The sequence below is a fragment of the Henckelia pumila genome, chromosome 4 (assembly GCF_033568475.1).
Source record: "Henckelia pumila isolate YLH828 chromosome 4, ASM3356847v2, whole genome shotgun sequence".
Taxonomy (NCBI): Eukaryota; Viridiplantae; Streptophyta; class Magnoliopsida; order Lamiales; family Gesneriaceae; genus Henckelia; species Henckelia pumila.
Window position 1 is genome coordinate 187,821,288 of NC_133123.1, and position 18,604 is coordinate 187,839,891.

General features: G+C 43.8%; 1 protein-coding gene, 17 non-coding genes and 1 pseudogene across 18 annotated transcripts; 1 reads left to right on the plus strand and 18 right to left on the minus strand.

Moving 5' to 3' along the window:
• Positions 1-185: 185 nt before the first annotated feature.
• Positions 186-304, minus strand: LOC140870412 (5S ribosomal RNA). The gene has a single exon (XR_012147375.1). It is a non-coding gene; the product is annotated as a 5S ribosomal RNA (ribosomal RNA).
• Positions 305-703: 399 nt separating this feature from the next.
• LOC140869835 (5S ribosomal RNA) lies at positions 704-822 on the minus strand. The gene has a single exon (XR_012146828.1). It is a non-coding gene; the product is annotated as a 5S ribosomal RNA (ribosomal RNA).
• A 400-nt stretch (positions 823-1,222) lies between these two features.
• Positions 1,223-1,341, minus strand: LOC140870338 (5S ribosomal RNA). Its single transcript, XR_012147303.1, has one exon. It is a non-coding gene; the product is annotated as a 5S ribosomal RNA (ribosomal RNA).
• Positions 1,342-1,740: 399 nt separating this feature from the next.
• LOC140868648 (5S ribosomal RNA) lies at positions 1,741-1,859 on the minus strand. Its single transcript, XR_012146055.1, has one exon. It is a non-coding gene; the product is annotated as a 5S ribosomal RNA (ribosomal RNA).
• A 390-nt stretch (positions 1,860-2,249) lies between these two features.
• On the minus strand, positions 2,250-2,368 carry LOC140869362 (5S ribosomal RNA). Its single transcript, XR_012146743.1, has one exon. It is a non-coding gene; the product is annotated as a 5S ribosomal RNA (ribosomal RNA).
• Positions 2,369-2,767: 399 nt separating this feature from the next.
• On the minus strand, positions 2,768-2,886 carry LOC140869746 (5S ribosomal RNA). The gene has a single exon (XR_012146805.1). It is a non-coding gene; the product is annotated as a 5S ribosomal RNA (ribosomal RNA).
• A 399-nt stretch (positions 2,887-3,285) lies between these two features.
• On the minus strand, positions 3,286-3,404 carry LOC140870315 (5S ribosomal RNA). The gene has a single exon (XR_012147281.1). It is a non-coding gene; the product is annotated as a 5S ribosomal RNA (ribosomal RNA).
• A 401-nt stretch (positions 3,405-3,805) lies between these two features.
• Positions 3,806-3,924, minus strand: LOC140867853 (5S ribosomal RNA). The gene has a single exon (XR_012145294.1). It is a non-coding gene; the product is annotated as a 5S ribosomal RNA (ribosomal RNA).
• Positions 3,925-4,324: 400 nt separating this feature from the next.
• Positions 4,325-4,443, minus strand: LOC140869056 (5S ribosomal RNA). Its single transcript, XR_012146449.1, has one exon. It is a non-coding gene; the product is annotated as a 5S ribosomal RNA (ribosomal RNA).
• Positions 4,444-4,844: 401 nt separating this feature from the next.
• LOC140870309 (5S ribosomal RNA) lies at positions 4,845-4,963 on the minus strand. The gene has a single exon (XR_012147276.1). It is a non-coding gene; the product is annotated as a 5S ribosomal RNA (ribosomal RNA).
• A 399-nt stretch (positions 4,964-5,362) lies between these two features.
• On the minus strand, positions 5,363-5,481 carry LOC140868040 (5S ribosomal RNA). Its single transcript, XR_012145477.1, has one exon. It is a non-coding gene; the product is annotated as a 5S ribosomal RNA (ribosomal RNA).
• A 401-nt stretch (positions 5,482-5,882) lies between these two features.
• Positions 5,883-6,001, minus strand: LOC140869457 (5S ribosomal RNA; annotated as a pseudogene).
• A 401-nt stretch (positions 6,002-6,402) lies between these two features.
• On the minus strand, positions 6,403-6,521 carry LOC140868737 (5S ribosomal RNA). Its single transcript, XR_012146139.1, has one exon. It is a non-coding gene; the product is annotated as a 5S ribosomal RNA (ribosomal RNA).
• A 401-nt stretch (positions 6,522-6,922) lies between these two features.
• On the minus strand, positions 6,923-7,041 carry LOC140868406 (5S ribosomal RNA). The gene has a single exon (XR_012145825.1). It is a non-coding gene; the product is annotated as a 5S ribosomal RNA (ribosomal RNA).
• Positions 7,042-7,441: 400 nt separating this feature from the next.
• LOC140869269 (5S ribosomal RNA) lies at positions 7,442-7,560 on the minus strand. Its single transcript, XR_012146651.1, has one exon. It is a non-coding gene; the product is annotated as a 5S ribosomal RNA (ribosomal RNA).
• Positions 7,561-7,962: 402 nt separating this feature from the next.
• Positions 7,963-8,081, minus strand: LOC140869286 (5S ribosomal RNA). Its single transcript, XR_012146665.1, has one exon. It is a non-coding gene; the product is annotated as a 5S ribosomal RNA (ribosomal RNA).
• A 401-nt stretch (positions 8,082-8,482) lies between these two features.
• LOC140867947 (5S ribosomal RNA) lies at positions 8,483-8,601 on the minus strand. The gene has a single exon (XR_012145385.1). It is a non-coding gene; the product is annotated as a 5S ribosomal RNA (ribosomal RNA).
• A 399-nt stretch (positions 8,602-9,000) lies between these two features.
• LOC140868671 (5S ribosomal RNA) lies at positions 9,001-9,118 on the minus strand. Its single transcript, XR_012146078.1, has one exon. It is a non-coding gene; the product is annotated as a 5S ribosomal RNA (ribosomal RNA).
• A 4,514-nt stretch (positions 9,119-13,632) lies between these two features.
• Positions 13,633-17,310, plus strand: LOC140862447 (uncharacterized). Its single transcript, XM_073265469.1, has 5 exons — positions 13,633-15,296; positions 15,498-15,642; positions 15,857-16,249; positions 16,933-17,078; positions 17,166-17,310. Exons 1-5 carry the CDS (start codon positions 13,633-13,635, stop codon positions 17,308-17,310), a joined length of 2,493 nt encoding a protein of 830 aa, XP_073121570.1.
• The last annotated feature ends 1,294 nt before the right edge of the window (positions 17,311-18,604 follow it).

Below are 18,604 nucleotides of genomic sequence, written 5' to 3' on the forward strand. Positions count from 1 at the left end.
CCCGTATGTCGCGCTGGGACCCACCGAAGCGGCCCGCGTCACACAGATCGCACGTTCACATCGTATGATTAAGTTTATTGCATCTTTTCTATCCGCGGATTGGACTGCAGGAGTCGGAAATAGGACAGCGAGAAATCGAAAGAACAAGAAGTACGAGTAAGAAAAAAAAGAAATTAATGAAAAAAAGGGTGCAACACGAGGACTTCCCACGGGGTCACCCATCCTAGTACTGCTCTCGCCCAAGCACGCTTAACTTCGGAGTTCTGATGGGATCCGGTGCATTAGTGCTGGTATGAACGCACCCAATAATGAATGAATTTTTATTGTTTTGTCTCTAGAATTGCGGATCGGAGGAACAGGAGCTGCAGTTTCAAACGGGCATAACTTTTGATCGGCTAAGAGTTACGGGAGCTTCAGCCTGTTCACACGAAGCTCCTCTCGATACCTACAGCAAGTATCTCGGTTTAAGAGACGGAGACGCTCAAATTACAACCTGGAGATGGTCTTTTGGGGCGTTTTTCCCGTAGGGCGCGCTGGGACCCACTGAAGCGGCCTGCGTCACCCAGATCGCGCTTTCACGTCGTGTGATTAAGTCTATTGCATCTTTTCTATCCGCGGATTGTACTGAAAGAGTCGGAAATAGGACGGCGAGGAATCGGAAAAACAAGAAGTACGAGTAAGAAAAAAAGAAATTAATGAAAAAGGGGTGCAACACGAGGACTTCCCAGGGGATCACCCATCCTAGTACTGCTCTCGCCCAAGCACGCTTAACTTCGGAATTCTGATGGGATCCGGTGCATTAGTACTGGTATGATCGCACCCAACAGTGAATGAATTCTTTATTTTTTTGTCTCTCGAATTGCGGATCGGAGGAACAGGAGCTGCAGTTTCAAACGAACATAACTTTCGATCGGCTGATAGTTACTGGAGCTTCAGCCTGCTCACGCGAAGCTCCACTCGATACCTATAGTGCGTATCTAGGTTAAAGAGACGGAGACGCTCAAATTCCAAAACGGAGATGGTTTTTTGGGGCATTTTTCCCGTATGTCGCGCTGGAACCCACCGAAGTGGCCCGCGTCACCCAGATTGCACGTTCACATCGTATTATTCAGTCTATTGCATCTTTTATACCCGCGGATTGGACTGAAAGAGTCGGAAATAGGATGGAGAGGAATCAAAAGAATTAGAAGTACGAGTAAGAAAAAAAGAAATTAATGAAAAAGGGGTGCAACACGAGGACTTCCCAAGGGGTCACCTATCCTAGTACTGCTCTCGCCCAGGAACGCTTAACTTCGGAGTTCTGATGGGATCCGGTGCATTAGTGCTGGTATGATCGCACCCAACAGTGATTGAATATTTCATTGTTTTGTCTCTCGAATTGCGGATCAAAGGAAAAGGAGCTGCAGTTTCAAACGGACATAACTTTCGATCTGCTGAGAGTTACGGGAGCTTTTGCTTGCTCACGCGAAGCTCTTCTCGATACCTACAACGCGTATGTCGGTCTAAGAGACGGAGAAGCTCAAATTCAAACCCGGAGATTGTCTTTGGGGGCATTATTCCCGTAGGGCGTGCTGGGACCCACCAAAGTGGCCCGCGTCACCCAGATCGCACGTTCACGTCCTGTGATTCAGTCTATTGCATCTTTTCTATCCGCGGATTAGACTGAAAGAGTCGGAAATAGGACGGAGAGGAATCGGAAGAACAAGATGTACGAGTAAGAAAAAAAAACTAATAAAAAAAAGTGTGCAACGCAAGGACTTCCCAGGGGGTCACCCATCCTAGTACTGCTCTTGCCCAAGTACGCATAACTTCGAAGTTCTGATGGGATCCGGTGCATTAGTGCTGGTATGATCGCACCCAACAGTGAATGAATTCTTTATTTTTTTGTCTCTCGAATTGCAGATCGGAGGAACAGGAGCTGCAGTTTCAAACGGACATAACTTTCGATCGCCTGAAATTTACTGGAGCTTCAGCCTGCTCACGCGATACCTATATTGCGTATCTCGGTTAAAGAGACGGAGATGCTCAAATTCCAAAACGGAGATGGTCTTTCGGGGCGTTTTTCCCGTATGTCGCGCTGGGACCCACCGAAGCGGCCCGCGTCACACAGATCGCACGTTCACATCGTATGATTAAGTTAATTGCATCTTTTCTATCCGCGGATTGGACTGCAGGAGTCGGAAATAGGACAACGAGAAATCGAAAGAACAAGAAGTACAAGTAAGAAAAAAAAGAAATTAATGAAAAAAAGGGTGCAACACGAGGACTTTCCACGGGGTCACCCATCCTAGTACTGCTCTCGCCCAAGCACGCTTAACTTCGGAGTTCTGATGGGATCCGGTGCATTAGTGCTGGTATGAACGCACCCAATAGTGAATGAATTTTTATTGTTTTGTCTCTAGAATTGCGGATCGGAGGAACAGGAGCTGCAGTTTCAAACGGGCATAACTTTTGATCGGCTAAGAGTTACGGGAGCTTCAGCCTGTTCACACGAAGCTCCTCTCGATACCTACATCAAGTATCTCGGTCTAAGAGACGGAGACGCTCAAATTACAACCTGGAGATGGTCTTTTGGGGCGTTTTTCCCGTAGGGCGCGCAGGGACCCACTGAAGCGGCCTGCGTCACCCAGATCGCGCGTTCACGTCATGTGATTTAGTCTATTGCATCTTTTCTATCCGCGGATTGTACTGAAAGAGTCGGAAATAGGACGGCGAGGAATCGGAAAAACAAGAAGTACGAGTAAGAAAAAAAGAAATTGATGAAAAAGGGGTGCAACACGAGGACTTCCCAGGGGATCACCCATCCTAGTACTGCTCTCGCCCAAGCACGCTTAACTTCGGAGTTCTGATGGGATCCGGTGCATTAGTACTGGTATGATTGCATCCAACAGTGAATGAATTCTTTATTTTTTTGTCTCTCGAATTGCGGATCGGAGGAACAGGAGCTGCAGTTTCAAACGGACATAACTTTTGATCTGCTGAGAGTTACAGGAGCTTCAGCCTTCTCACGGGAAGCTCTTCTCGATAGCTACAACGCGTATCTCATTCTAAGAGACGGAGAAGCCCAAATTCAAACCCGGAGATGGTCTTTGGGGGAATTTTTCCCGTAGGTGCGCTGGGACCCATCGAAGTGGCCCGCGTCACCCAGATCGCACGTTCACGTCATGTGATTCAGTATATTGCATCTTTTCTATCCGCGGATTGGACTGAAAGAGTCGGAAATAGGACGGAGAGGAATCGAAAGAATTAAAAGTACGAGTAAGAAAAAAAGAAATCAATGAAAAAGGGATGCAACACGAGGACTTCCCAGGGGGTCACCCATCCTAATACTGCTCTCGCCCAAGCATGCTTAACTTCAGAGTTCTGATGGGATCTGGTGCATTAGTGCTGGTATGATCGCACCCAAAAATGAATGAATATTTTATTGTTTTGTCTCTCGAATTGCGGATCGGAGGAAAAGGAGCTACAGTTTCAAACGGACATAACTTTCGATCTGCTGAGAGTTACGGGAGCTTCTACTTGCTCACGCAAAGCTCTTCTCGATACCTACAATGCGTATGTCGGTCTAAGAGACGGAGAAGCTCAAATTCAAACCCGAAGATTGTCTTTGAAGGCATTTTTCCCGTAGGGCGTGCTGGGACCCACCAAAGTGGCCCGCGTCACCCAGATCGCACGTTCACGTCCTGTGATTCAGTCTATTGCATCTTTTCTATCCACGGATTGGACTGAAAGAGTCGGAAATAGGACGGAGAGGAATCGGAAGAACAAGATGTACGAGTAAGAAAAAAAGAAACTAATAAAAAAAAGGGTGCAACACGAGGACTTCCCAGGGGGTCACCCATCCTAGTACTACTCTTGCCCAAGCACGCATAACTTTGGAGTTCTGATGGGATCCGGTGCATTAGTACTGGTATGATCGCACCCAACAAAGAATGAATTCTTTATTTTTTTGTCTCTCGAATTGCGGATCGGAGGAACAGGAGCTGCAGTTTCAAACGAACATAACTTTCGATCGGCTGATAGTTACTGGAGCTTCAGCCTGCTCACGCGAAACTCCACTCGATACCTATAGTGCGTATCTAGGTTAAAGAGACGGAGACGCTCAAATTTCAAAACGGAGATGGTCTTTTGGGGCATTTTTCCTGTATGTCATGCTGGAACACACCGAAGCGGCCCGCGTCACCCAGATCGCACGTTCACATCGTATTATTCAGTCTATTGCATCTTTTATACCCGCGGATTGGACTGAAAGAGTCGGAAATAGGACGGAGAGAAATCAAAAGAATTAGAAGTAAGAGTAAGAAAAAAAGAAATTAATGAAAAAGGGGTGCAACACGAGGACTTCCCTGGGGGTTACCCATCCTAGTACTGCTCTCGCCCAAGTACGCATAACTTCGAAGTTCTGATGGTATCCGGTGCATTAGTGCTGGTATGATCGCACCCAACAGTGAATGAATTCTTTATTTTTTTGTCTCTCGAATTGCGGATCGGAGGAACAGGAGCTGCAGTTTCAAACGGACATAACTTTCAATCGGCTGAGAGTTACTGGAGCTTCAGCCTGCTCATGCGAAGCTCCACTCGATACCTATATTGCGTATCTCGGTTAAAGAGACGGAGATGCTCAAATTCCAAAACGGAGATGGTCTTTCGGGGCATTTTTCCCATATGTTGCACTGGGGCCCACCGAAGCGGCCCGCATCACACAGATCGCACGTTCACATCGTATGATTAAGTTTATTACATCTTTTCTATCCGAGGATTGGACTGCAAGAGTCGGAAATAGGACAGCGAGGAATCAAAAGAACAAGAAGTACGAGTAAGAAAAAAAGAAATTAATGAAAAAAAGGGTGCAACACGAGGACTTTCCAGGGGGTCACCCATCCTAGTACTGCTCTCGCCCAAGCACGCTTAAATTCGGAGTTCTGATGGGATCCGGTGCATTAGTGCTGGTATGATCGCACCCAATAGTGAATGAATTTTTATTGTTTTGTCTCTAGAATTGCGGATCGGAGGAACAGGAGCTGCAGTTTCAAACGGGCATAACTTTCGATCAGCTAAGAGTTACGGGAGCTTCAGCCTGTTCACACGAAGCTCCTCTCGATACCTACAGCAAGTATCTTGGTCTAAGAGACGGAGACGCTCAAATTACAACCTGAAGATGGTCTTTCGGGGCGTTTTTCCCGTAGGGCGCGCTGGGACCCACTGAAGCGGCCTGCGTCACCCAGATCGCACGTTCACGTCGTGTGATTAAGTCTATTGCATCTTTTCTATCCGCGGATTGGACTGAAAGAGTCGGAAATAGGACGGCGAGGAATCGGAAAAACAAGAAGTACGAGTAAGAAAAAAAGAAATTAATGAAAAAGGGGTGCAACACGAGGACTTCCCAGGGGATCACCCATCCTAGTACTGCTCTCGCCCAAGCATGCTTAACTTCGGAGTTCTGATGAGATCCGATGCATTAGTACTGGTATGATCGCACCCAATAGTGAATGAATTCTTTATTTTTTTGTCTATCGAATTGCGGATCGGAGGAACAGGAGCTGCAGTTTCAAACAGACATAACTTTCGATCTGTTGAGAGTTACGGGAGCTTCAGCCTGCTCACGCGAAGCTCTTATCGATACCTACAGCGCGTATCTCGGTCTAAGAGACGGAGAAGCTCAAATTCAAACCTGAAGATGGTCTTTGGGGGCATTTTTCTTGTAGGGCGCGCTGGGACCCACCGAAGTGGCCCGCGTTACCCAGATCGCACGTTCACGTCATGTGATTCAGTCTATTGCATCTTTTCTATCCGTGGATTGGACTGAAAGAGTCGAAAATAGGACGGAGAGGAATCGGAAGAACAAGATGTACGAGTAAGAAAAAAAGAAACTAATTAAAAAAGGGGTGCAACACGAGGACTTGCCAGGTGGTCACCCATCTTAGTACTGCTCTTGCCCAAGCATGCATAACTTCATAGTTCTGATGGGATCCGGTGCATTAGTGCTGGTATGATCGCACCCAATAGTGAATGAATTCTTTATTTTTTTTGTCTCTCGAATTGCGGATCGGAGGAACAGGAGCTGCAGTTTCAAACGGACATAACTTTCTATCGGCTGAGAGTTACTGGAGCTTCAGGCTGCTCACGCGAAGCTCCACTCGATACCTATAATGCGTATCTAGGTTAAAGAGATGGAGACGCTCAAATTCCAAAATGGAGATGGTCTTTCGGGGCATTTTTCCCTTATGTCGCGCTGGGACCCACCGAAGCGGCCCGCGTCACCCAGATCACACGTTCACATCGTATGATTCAGTCTATTCCATCTTTTCTATCCGCGGATTGGACTGAAAGAGTCGGAAATAGGACAGAGAGGAATCGGAAGAATTAGAAGTACGAGTAAGAAAAAAATAAATTAATGAAAAAGGGATGCAACACGAGGACTTCCCAGGGGGTCACCCATCCTAGTACTGCTCTCGCCGAAGCACGCTTAACTTTGGAGTTCTGATGGGATCCGGTGCATTAGTGCTGGTATGATCTCAACAAACAATGAATGAATATTTTATTTTTTTGTCTCTCGAATTGCGGATCGGAGGAAAAGGAGCTGCAGTTTCAAACGGACATAACTTTCGATCTGCTGAGAGTTACGGGAGCTTCAGCTTGCTCACGTAAAGCTCTTCTCGATACCTACAACGCGTATGTCGGTCTAAGAGACGGAAAAGCTCAAATTCAAACCCGAAGATTGTCTTTGGGGGCATTTTTCCCGTAGGGCATGCTGGGACACATCGAAGTGGCCCTAGTCACCCAGATCGGACGTTCACATCCTGTGATTCAGTCTATTGCATTTTTTATATCCGCGAATTGGACTGAAAGAGTAGGAAATAGGACGGAGAGGAATCGGAAGAACAAGATGTACGAGTAAGAAAAAAAGAAACTAATAAAAAAAAGAGTGCAACACGAGGACTTCCCAGGGGGTCACCCCTCCTAGTACTGCTCTTGCCCAAGCACGCATAACTTTGGAGTTCTGATGGGATCCGGTGCATTAGTGCTGGTATGATCGCACCCAACAGTGAATGAATTCTTTATTTTTTTGTCTCTCGAATTGCGGATCGGAGGAACAGGAGCTGCAGTTTCAAACGGACATAACTTTCGATCGGTTGAGAGTTACTGGAGCTTCAGCCTGCTCACGCGAAGCTCCACTCGATACCTATAGTGCGTATCTAGGTTAAAGAGACGGAGACGCTCAAATTCCAAAACGGAGATGGTCTTTTGGGGCATTTTTCCCGTATGTCACGCTGGGACCCACCGAAGCGGCCCGCGTCACCCAGATCGCACGTTCACATCGTATGATTCAGTCTATTCCATCTTTTCTATCAGCGGATTGGACTGAAAGAGTCGGAAATAGGACAGAGAGGAATCGGAAGAATTAGAAGTATGAGTAAGAAAAAAAGAAATTAATGAAAAAGGGATGCAACACGAGGACTTCCCAGGGGATCACCCATCCTAGTACTGCTTTCGCCCAAGCACGCTTAACTTTGGAGTTCTGATGGGATTCGGTGCATTAGTGCTGGTATGATCTCAACAAACAATAAATGAATATTTTATTTTTTTGTCTCTCGAATTGCGGATCGGAGGAAAAGGAGCTGCAGTTTCAAACGGACATAACTTTCGATCTGTTGAGAGTTACGGGAGCTTCAGCTTGCTCACGTAAAGCTCTTCTCGATACCTACAACGCGTATGTCGGTCTAAGAGACGGAGAAGCTCAAATTCAAACCCGAAGATTGTCTTTGGGGGAATTTTTCTTGTAGGGCATGCTGGGACCCATCGAAGTGGCCCGAGTCACCCAGATCGGACGTTCACATCCTGTGATTCAGTCTATTGCATCTTTTATATCCGCAAATTGGACTGAAAGAGTCGGAAATAGGACGGAGAGGAATCGGAAGAACAAGATGTACGAGTAAGAAAAAAAGAAACTAATAAAAAAAAAGAGTGCAACACGAGGACTTCCCAGGGGGTCACCCCTTCTATTACTGCTCTTGTCCAAGCACGCATAACTTTGGAGTTCTGATGGGATCCGGTGCATTAGTGCTGGTATGATCGCACCCAACAGTGAATGAATTCTTTATTTTTTTGTCTCTCGAATTGCGGATCGGAGGAATAGGAGCTGCAGTTTCAAACGGACATAACTTTCGATCGGTTGAGAGTTACTGGAGCTTCAGCCTGCTCACGCGAAGCTCCACTCGATACCTATAGTGCGTATCTCGATTAAAGAGACGGAGATGCTCAAATTCCAAAACGGAGATGGTCTTTCGGGGCATTTTTCCCGTATGTCGCGCTGGGACCCACTGAAGCGGCCCGCGTCACCCAGATCGCAAGTTCACATCATATGATTAAGTTTATTGCATCTTTTCTCTTCGCGGACTGGACTGCAAGAGTTGGAAATAGGACGGCGAGGAATCGAAAGAACAAGAAGTACGAGTAAGAAAAAAAGAAATTAATGAAAAAAGGGGTGCAACACGAGGACTTCCCAGGGGGTCACCCATTCTAGTACTGCTCTCGCCCAAACACGCTTAACTTCGGAGTTCTGATGGGATCCGGTGCATTAGTGCTGGTATGATCGCACCCAATAGTGAATGAATTTTTATTGTTTTGTCTCTAGAATTGCGGATCGGAGGAACAGGAGCTGCAGTTTCAAACGGACATAACTTTCGATCGGCTAAGAGTTACGGGAGCTTCAGCCTGTTCACACGAAGCTCCTCTCGATACCTACAGCAAGTATCTCGGTCTAAGAGACGGAGACGCTCAAATTACTACCCGGAGATGGTCTTTTAGGGCGTTTTTCCCGTAGGGCGCGCTGGGACCCACTGAAGCAGCCTGCGTCACCCAGATCGCACGTTCACGTCATGTGATTAAGTCTATTGCATCTTTTCTATCCGCGAATTGGACTGAAAGAGTCGGAAATAGGACGAAGAGGAATCGGAAAAACAAGAAGTACGAGTAAGAAAAAAAGAAATTAATGAAAAAGGAGTGCAATACGAGGACTTCCCAGGGGTCACCCATCCTAATACTGCTCTCGGCCAAGCACACTTAACTTTGGAGTTCTGATGGGATCCGGTGCATTAGTACTGGTATGATCGCACCCAACAATGAATGAATTCTTTATTTTTTTGTCTCTCGAATTGCGGATCGGAGGAACAGGAGTTGCAGTTTCAAACGAACATAACTTTCGATCTGCTCAGAGTTACGGGAGCTTCAGCCTGCTCACGCGAAGCTCTTCTCGATACCTACAGCGCGTATCTCGGTCTAAGAGACGGAGAAGCTCAAATTCAAACCCGGAGATGGTCTTAGGGGGCATTTTTCCCGTAGGGCGCGCTGGAACCCACCGAAGTGGCCCGCGTCACCCAGATCGCACGTTCACGTCATGTGATTCAGTCTATTGCATCTTTTCTATCCGTGGATTGGACTGAAAGTGTAAGGTCCAAAAAGTTCACTAGCTTAATCATGATTAATTGATTTAATTATATGATTTAATGCATGTTATTTAGAATATTAATTGTTACGTGGAATTATGTGAATTATGGGATGCCTGGAATTATTTGACTGCTATGTTATTTTTTTTAAAGTTTTCAGATTGGTATTAATTTTGGGTCGTAGGTACAGTCTAGCCTTGAATCGAGTTAAGAAAAATATGTTAAATTAAGTTTAAAGAGATGCAGTGTATTTTATTGAGTGGGGGAGTAAAATTTAAAGGATTTTTAAATGTAACTAATGGGCCGTGTTGGAGCCCATTAGTCACAAAAAAAAAGCGTTTAGAAATTTTATTCTGAACACTCATTTGAACGCTCACTTTTCTTCCTCAAAATCCCTCTCAAACGCTGCATCAAGGCTAGGGTTCTTCAGAGGCTCGAGGCTATATCGTCCTATCGCTCAGGTTACTTCCAATCGAATCAATCCAGGCAAGTTTTTACTGTTTTTAAACCCATTCAATAATATAGTTATTTTCAAGGTAAAACCCTAGGTGTTTGATTGATGATCCATGAATGTTTTATTGAAAAATTCTATGAGTATGTTCCTTGATTGTGATACGTGAAGCATTCCTGAGGTGTTCGGTTCATGTTTATCGAGTTTTGAAAGATTTGAAGGCAATAAATCAGATTTTTGGGTAAAAGTAGTTTTGAAGGTTTTGATTCAAAATCTTTGAAATGTTTGATGCATTGGTATAATTTATTTTGAGATTATGATGTTGTAGAATGATATTTTGATGGAAAAATCGTCCCAAAGCATTGTGGGTTTTGAGAAAATGCAGAAAAGATCAGTTTTCGGAAAAGAGAGACGCGACGGGGCGCCCGCGCTGCCTGAAAGTGCGCCCGCGCCTGCGTCGCGTTCATCAGCGAACAGGAGGCGCGCCCGCGCCTGTGTCGCATAAATCTGCGAGCAGGAGGCGTGCCCGCGGTGTTACGCAGCGCGCCCGTGCCTACTTTGAGAGCGGACGGCGCGCCCGCGCTGGTTGAACGCGCAGCCGCGCCGCAGGTTCGAAATTCCCACCCCATTTTATGAGTTTTTGAGTCCTAAAAATCATGATTTTTATACTTTAATGTATTTTAATTATTTTTAAGAATGTTCATGAAGAATTTTAAAGTTTTCAAGGTCCGAAACGGATGGAATGCCTTGCGTGGATCAGTCAGGTTATGTATTGCATGAATATGTGATTTTCTCATGAAAGTTAAATTCTCATGAAATGTTTTGACGGATTTTAAGCATGTAGCATCACGGGAAACTTTATGAACAAGTACGAGACTTATGAAATGACATGATAAGATGAATGATATGATGCATGGAAAATATTTTGATGAGTTATGCGTCTTGTGGTGATTATATGGGATATGCACTTTGGGATGAGCTCCGGAGCGGCTATCCAAACATGGCTCACGGGTTGGTTATACGGGATAAGTACTTCGGGTTGAGCTCCGAAGCGGCTATCCAAAGAATGAAAGTTTACGGGCGTAATGTCATATGCTTGTTGATCAACAGAAAACTATGAATGGCTCGTTATGACGGTTACCACACTACTCATACTTCATCACCCCAAATATTTTATGTTAGGACTACATCAAAGTTATTTCTGTAAAGTTTATGTTAAAGTTTTCTCTTTTAAAGTTAGAAAATCCTTTTCTGCATGCTCTTGTTGAGTCTTTCGACTCACTATACTTGAATGGTGCAGGTAATGACGATGTGGATGCTTTTATTGATGATTATGTGGGCGGACATAAAGAAGAGGCAGGGGTCGGTCCAACAAGCAATGCATGAGTGTGAATGCTTTAGATTGGAGGATGTTTTAGATATTGTTATTGGTTGAGAGGCAAACAAGTTTTAAATTTTTAAGTTGATGGCCATGCTTGGCAAATAATTTTAGATGTTTTCTTTTATTGGTGCACATTTTATACGCTCTTTTAATAAAGAATATGATGCTTCCGCAAAGTTTTTATTTCTTTAAAAATTTTATGTAAGTATGTTTGAGTAACGTTTCGGTTGAGAAATTGGGACGTTACAGCTTGGTATCAGAGCAGTTCACTCTGGGTTTGTCGCACACATGCATTCTCGCCACGACCTTATGCTTCGTCTTCATGTCTGTAAGTTTTATGTTTTGGATTGTTTAAGATGCATGATAGCTATTGCGAATAATATTTTGAAAGAGTGGGTGCCTGGATAGCCAACTTGTGGCTAAGGGCTTTTATGACTCTTTGTGTAAACAATCTTTGTTTAATATAATTTACATTTAATTAATGGCAATGACTTTATCTTTCTTCATATTGTTATATTGTGATATACTATTGTTGTTTTGATAAAGACCTTGAATATACTATAGTGTATGTAAGATGTGGTAGTACATGGGGATGACTATCATGAAACATATCTTATAGTCACTGTATATTCTAAACAGTTCCTAGTCGATTGAGCCGTCCGAAAATAAGGATAAGGATCGCTCGAGTTTGAGACTAGCATTTGCGATGCAGAGTACCACGTTTCAGTGGTAGGGAACATAGAGATGTTCGAAGCATGCAAATGGATATTCATATGATGAATGATCGAACTACCCTATTCAGACTTTCCAAGTGGTTATCACTTATCGAGTGGATAAAGTCCGCGGTTTTGGTTGTACACCATTAGTCCTTATTACTTGAAACATCATTGAGACTCTATATGCTAGTACTGTGCTTTGACTCGTTTACCGACTCTATGGGGGTCATCAGGTGTCGGGATTGGGTACAGTTACGACGCATATAGGAGTCAATGCTTTGTTGTCAAGGATTCACCACATACTTGCGAGTGTGGATATCCTATGCAATCTGAGGAGATATTAGTGTGACGAATCTCTGGCCAGAGTACATGATGTGTTTTAGGTTAATGTTTATCCTAGTAACACATGCGATGTCACTAATAGATCTCCAAGATGTTATGCATAGTTATCGAATCTCGAACGACTCTCGATGTACCAATGGTTGTTGATTCGATCGGGATATTTGGTTGAAGGGACCATACTGTACGCTAACCAAAATCTACTGGTTCTTGCAGGCACTATCAGTAATACCTAGGGAATCATGGGGCGATGTTGCTAGACGCTCTTACCATGATTCGATGGGTAAGTCGGAAATTGTTGTTCCGAGTCACAAGGAGTTGTGAGCCCACGGCTAGCTGTATTCCTGAACCATTGAGGGTTACACAAGTAATTGATTACTAAAACCCCGTAGAGATAGTTAAATTTAAAGAGTTAAATTTAATGAAAGAGAAGTTGGACTTCTTAACTAAAGGGAGTGAGATTTCCTAAAATGACATAGGGATGGACATTTTTGGAAATCACTGAATTCGGATTCAGAAAAAATTATCTTGACTCTAAAAGATGCAGAAATGGTTTCTGTGCACATTGCTGAAATCAGTTTATCAATCGAAGTCACGATGAATTTTATATTAATTTTTAGAACAACGGGCTTGGCTTGTTGGGCTTAAGTTATGGATTGTGGGCTTTAATGAGTTAGAGTCCTAACACAATTATAACTTAACCTAGTCTAGAAATTATCTATAAATATATGTAGTGGGTTCGAAAATTGCATGCAATTCAGTCTTCAATTTTTGAACACTGCATAAACAATTATAAGGGATTTTTCGAAAATTCCTTGCCTTTTTGAGAAAATTCGGATTGTGTTTTTTGTGAAAATTACAATTCTGAATTAACAGATCATATCTGTTTATTCTCTACGCAAACTTCTAATTGATTTCTACTGCAGTCAATCAGAGGGTTTCTGTTTTCTGTTCGTGGACCTTATTCCGGTGATTGATCGTGACGCCATCGGTTCCCGGGATATACAAGAAGAGCAGATTAAATTTTGTTGGTGTCCATAATCTCGCTTTGAGATTGGAGGTAAAATATTTAATTAATTATTATTTATTTTACTTGTGTGATTTAATCGTTAAACGTTTTGATACCCATGATATGAAATTGTTTCATATCAAAGAAAAATAAAATTTTTAAACTTCCGCTGCACCGGGTATCAATTCAATTGATCTGAACACGGTTTTCCAACATATTTATGCATGTTAATTAGGATGTTATGTTTAAATAACGTAATTAAGCATGTGGACTGTATGGACAACAGGATTATGGCTAACCGTAGGAATCCGAACAATGAGGACAATCAAAATAACCAGTTTTTGGCTGGGTTGGCGACTCTATTGCAAGAGCAGAGTAGAGCCCAAGGGGAGCAGATTCAGCAGTTAATCCAAGCACAGGCGGGAGGACGGAATAACAATCAGCCACTACTGACTAATCCGATCTTTAAACAGTTTAAGGATCTAGGGCCGCAGGAGTTCAGAGGAGGGGCTGATCCCCTTGTAGCTGAGGAATGGGTACAGTCAGTGGAGACCATTTTTGACTACATGCAGCTCACTGATGCAGACCGTGTGAGGTGTGCCATCTTTATGTTTCGTGATGATGCGCGAATTTGGTGGCAGGGAGCACGTTCTGCTGTGGATATGACTACGTTGACTTGGAATGGATTCAAAGATGTGTTCTATGGGAAATATTTCACTATCAGTACCAGGACTAGACTTGCTAGAGAATTCCTGGAGCTCCGCCAAGGGAGTATGTCCATTGCTGAGTATGTGAAGAAGTTTGAAAGGGGGAGGTATTTTGTGCCCATGATTTCAGGTAATGCTGCGGAGGAGTTGAAGCATTTCACGGAGGGACTGAATGCCACTATTCGTCGTGATGTCAGATTGAGTGGGGCACAAACGTACCGAGCAGCATTCGATGAGGCTATGTTGTCAGAAAAATATGGGAATGATATTATCAAAGAATCACAAGCGAAAAGAGCCAGTTACCAAGGAAGAGAACAACAAGGGTCTAGTCAGAAGAGGTCGTACCAAGCCCCAGCTCAGAGGAGACCGCAGCAGCAGCAGCGCCAAAACCCCAATCAGGCGCGACCTCAGGGACAGAATCAGCCGAACGCCAATGCTCCAAGGCCGGCGAATGCACCTATCTGTCAAAAGTGTGGGAAGCCACACTCAGGTCAATGCATGCTTGGGACCAATACTTGCTTTCTTTGCAAGAAGCCAGGGCATTTCGCCAAGGATTGCCCGCAGTCAAAGGATCCTATCAGGGGAAGAGTGTTTGCTATGACTCACGATCAGGTTGACCCAGATTTTGCAATTGTCACAGGTATGATCCGTATCGCTGGTTTACCTGCTTTCGTGTTGATTGATTCAGGAGCTACGCACTCTTTTATATCTGTTAATTTTATGATGAAATTGGGGGTCTTGCCGGATGAATCTCTTTCAAAATTTTGTGTGTCGTTACCCTCAGGAGAAGAACTGGAAAGTAGTAGTGTGGTAAGAAATTGCAAAGTTCAGATGCAGAGTCTAGTTTTGTGTGCAGATTTTATTGTTTTGAAAATGGTGGATTTCGATGTGATTTTTGGGATGGACTGGTTGTCTCGGCATGAGGCTATTATTGACTGCAAACGAAAGACTGTCTCATTGAAAGACCAAAATGGGAAACCGTTTGCATTCCGCACAACCTCTAAGAAGAGCGCACCAGGTATGATTTTTGCAGGAACAGCCTGGCAATTATTGAGTAATGGGTGTACAGGCTTTCTTACGAGTCTAATTGGTGATTTGGAGGTACAGCGACCAAAACTTGTGGAAGTGGAAGTAGTGAAGGACTTTCCAGAAGTTTTTCCCGATGATGTTGCGGGATTGCCTCCAGTCAGGGAAGTCGAATTTGGGATAGAACTGTTGCCTGAAACTAAGCCAGCTTCTAAGGCACCGTACAGATTGGCACCGACCGAGATGAAAGAATTGAAGGATCAGTTGTAGGAATTACTGGATAAGGGGTTCATCAGACCGAGTGTATCGCCTTGGGGTGCACCGGTGTTGTTCGTCAAGAAGAAAGATGGGTCAATGAGATTGTGCATTGACTACAGAGAACTGAACCGAGTTACAGTGAAGAACAGATATCCTTTGCCCAGAATAGACGACTTGTTAGACCAATGGAAAGGGGCAAAGGTGTTCTCAAAAATTGATCTGCGATCAGGTTACCATCAGCTGAAGGTAAAGGATACAGATGTGCAAAAGACAGCATTCAGGACTCGCTATGGCCACTATGAGTTCTTGGTAATGCCGTTTGGGTTGACCAATGCACCAGCTGTGTTCATGGATTTGATGAACAGGGTGTTTCAACCTTTCTTGGATCAGTTTGTCATAGTCTTCATAGATGACTTCTCGCAGTAGGGAGGATCATCGTCAGCACTTGGCTACGTTGTTGCAAACTTTGAAAGAAAAGCAACTGTATGCTAAGTATAGTAAGTGTGAATTCTGGCTGGAGCAGATTTCATTTTTGGGTCATATAGTTTCAGCTAAGGGGATTGAGGTGGATCCGTCGAAGGTGGAAGCGGTTCGTAATTGGGCTGCCCCAAAGAATGCTATAGAAATACGAAGCTTCTTGGGTTTAGCAGGCTACTACAGGAGATTTATTCAAGACTTCTCCAAGATAGCCCTACCACTGACTTCCTTAACTCGAAAAGGTGTGAAGTTTGTGTGGTCAGAACAATGTGAGAAGAGCTTTACAGAATTGAAGGAAAGACTGATTTCAGCGCCAGTGCTAGCAATTCCCGAAGGCACGGGTCGCTTTGTGGTTTATACCGATGCTTATAATAGTGGATTAGGAGCTGTGTTGATGCAGGATGATAAAGTAATAGCGTATGCATCTCGACAGCTGAAGGTCCTTGAGAGGAATTACCCGACGCATGATCTTGAGTTGGCGGCAGTTGTTTTTGCTTTGAAGCTATGGAGACACTACTTGTACGGCAAAATGTGTCAGATTTTCACTGATCACAAAAGCCTAAAATATTTCTTCACTCAGAAGGAGTTGAATATGAGGCAGAGGCGATGGCTGAAATTAGTGAAGGACTACGACTGTGACATTAGCTACCATCCTGGTAAGGCTAATGTTGTAGCAGATGCCTTGAGTCGCAAGTCTGCAAGATTGAACCAATTGACAGTGCAGCAGGAGTTGATTGCTGAATTTGCACGTATGAGTTTGGAGGTATTTGAACCAATGGAGGTATGCACTCTAGCAGCCTTAACAGTAGTACCTAGTTTGCTTGAGAGAATAGAGTAGGCCAAGCTTCTGATGAATAGTTGACGTTGTGGAGGAACAGAGATGAAGCCAAGGGTGGTACATTGTACACTGTCAAAGATGGAATTGTTCATCACCGAGGTAGAATGTGGGTGCCAGCAGTAGACTCATTGAGAGTGGAAGTGATGACTGAAGCCCATACTATTCCATATTCCATTCATCCAGGAAGTACGAAAATGTATAAGGATCTGCAATCCTTATATTGGTGGCCAGGTATGAAGAAGGATATCGTAGAATTTGTGAGTGAATGTTTGACTTGTCAACAGGTAAAAATTGAGCATCAAAGGCCAGCGGGACTCCTAAAACCCTTGTCAATACCCACATGGAAGTGGGAAGATGTCACTATGGATTTCGTAGTAGGATTGCCAGTCTCACCGCGAAGGATGAACTCGATTTGGGTGATAGTTGACAGGTTAACTAAGTCAGCTCATTTTATTCCAGTCAGGAATAACTTCTCGATGAATCAGTATGCAGAGCTGTACATTCGAGAAATTTTCAGATTGCATGGAGTTCCAGCAAGGATAGTATCTGACAGGGATCCTAAGTTCACTTTGAACTTTTGGGGAAGTTTACATAGAGGATTGGGAACAAAGCTAGCTTTCAGTACAGCTTTCCACTCTCAGACAGATGGTCAGTCAGAATGAGTGATCCAAATACTCGAAGACATGTTGAGAGCTTGTATGATCGACTTTGGAGGGAATTGGGAATCGAAATTACCTTTAGTGGAGTTTACTTACAACAATAGTTATCAAGCAACTATTGGCATGACTCCTTATGAAGCATTGTATGGGAGAAGGTGTAGAACTCCCTTGCATTGGGATGAAGTTGGAGAGAGAGCTGTTTTGGGACCAGATATAGTGACTCAAACGGTGGATGTAATAGCTAAGATCAGAGACAGAATGTTGACAGCTCAAAGTCGACAGAAAAGTTACGCCGACCAGCGACGTAGAGATTTGGAGTTTGTAATAGGTGACCATGTATTTCTAAAGGTGTCACCTTGGAAAGGTGTTATGAGATTTGGAAAGAAAGGTAAATTGAGTCCAAGATATATAGGACCTTTCGAGATCCTAGAAAAAGTTGGGGCTCGAGCGTACCGAGTGGCACTACCGCCAAACTTGGAGGGTGTCCACAATGTCTTCCATATCTCTATGCTAAGGAAGTATGTGGCAAATCCTTCTCATGTTATCCGCCATGAGCCAGTGAAATGGACGCCAGACTTGTCCTACGAGGAGATGCCTGTTCAAATCTTGGACAGACAAGTTCGTAGGTTGAGAAACAGAGAGATTCCAATGATGAAAGTATTATGGAGCAACCAGTTGGTTGAAGAAGCTACTTGGGAAACAGAACAAGAAATGCGAGCACGCTATCCTGAACTGTTTGGTAAGTCGAATTTCGAGGACGAAATTCTTTTAAGGATGAAAGAGTGGGTGCCCGGTGAGCCAACTTTTGGCTAAGGGCTTTGATGACTCTTTGTATAAACAATCTTTTGTTTAATAAAATTTACACTTTTATTAATGGCAATGACTTTATCTTTCTTCATATTGTTATATTGTGATATACTATTGTTGTTTTGATAAAGACCTTGAATATACTATAGTGTATGTAATATGTGGTAGCACATGGGGATGGCTATCATGAAACACATCTTATAGTCACTGTATATTCTAAACTGTTCCTAGTCGATTGAGCCGTCCGATAATAAGGATAAGGATCGCTCGAGTTTGAGACTAGCATTTGCGATGCAGAGTACCACGTTTCATTGGTAAGGAACATAGAGATGTTCGAAGCATGCAAATGGATATTCATACGATGAATGATCGAACTACCCTATCCGAACTTTCCAAGTGGTTATCACTTATCGAGTGGATAAAGTCCGCGGTTTTGGTTGTACACCATTAGTCCTTACTACTTGAAACATCATTGAGACTCTATATGCTA

What these genes read in the sequence shown, in the direction of transcription:
- LOC140862447 (XM_073265469.1), top strand. Translation starts at nt 13,633, where the DNA reads ATGGCTAACCGTAGGAATCCGAACAATGAGGACAATCAAAATAACCAG. An exon ending in ATGCATCTCGACAGCTGAAG is followed by an intron (nt 16,250 to 16,932) that starts GTCCTTGAGAGG and finishes ACTTGTCAACAG; the next exon opens with GTAAAAATTGAGCATCAAAG. An exon ending in ATTTGGGTGATAGTTGACAG is followed by an intron (nt 17,079 to 17,165) that starts GTTAACTAAGTC and finishes AGAAATTTTCAG; the next exon opens with ATTGCATGGAGTTCCAGCAA.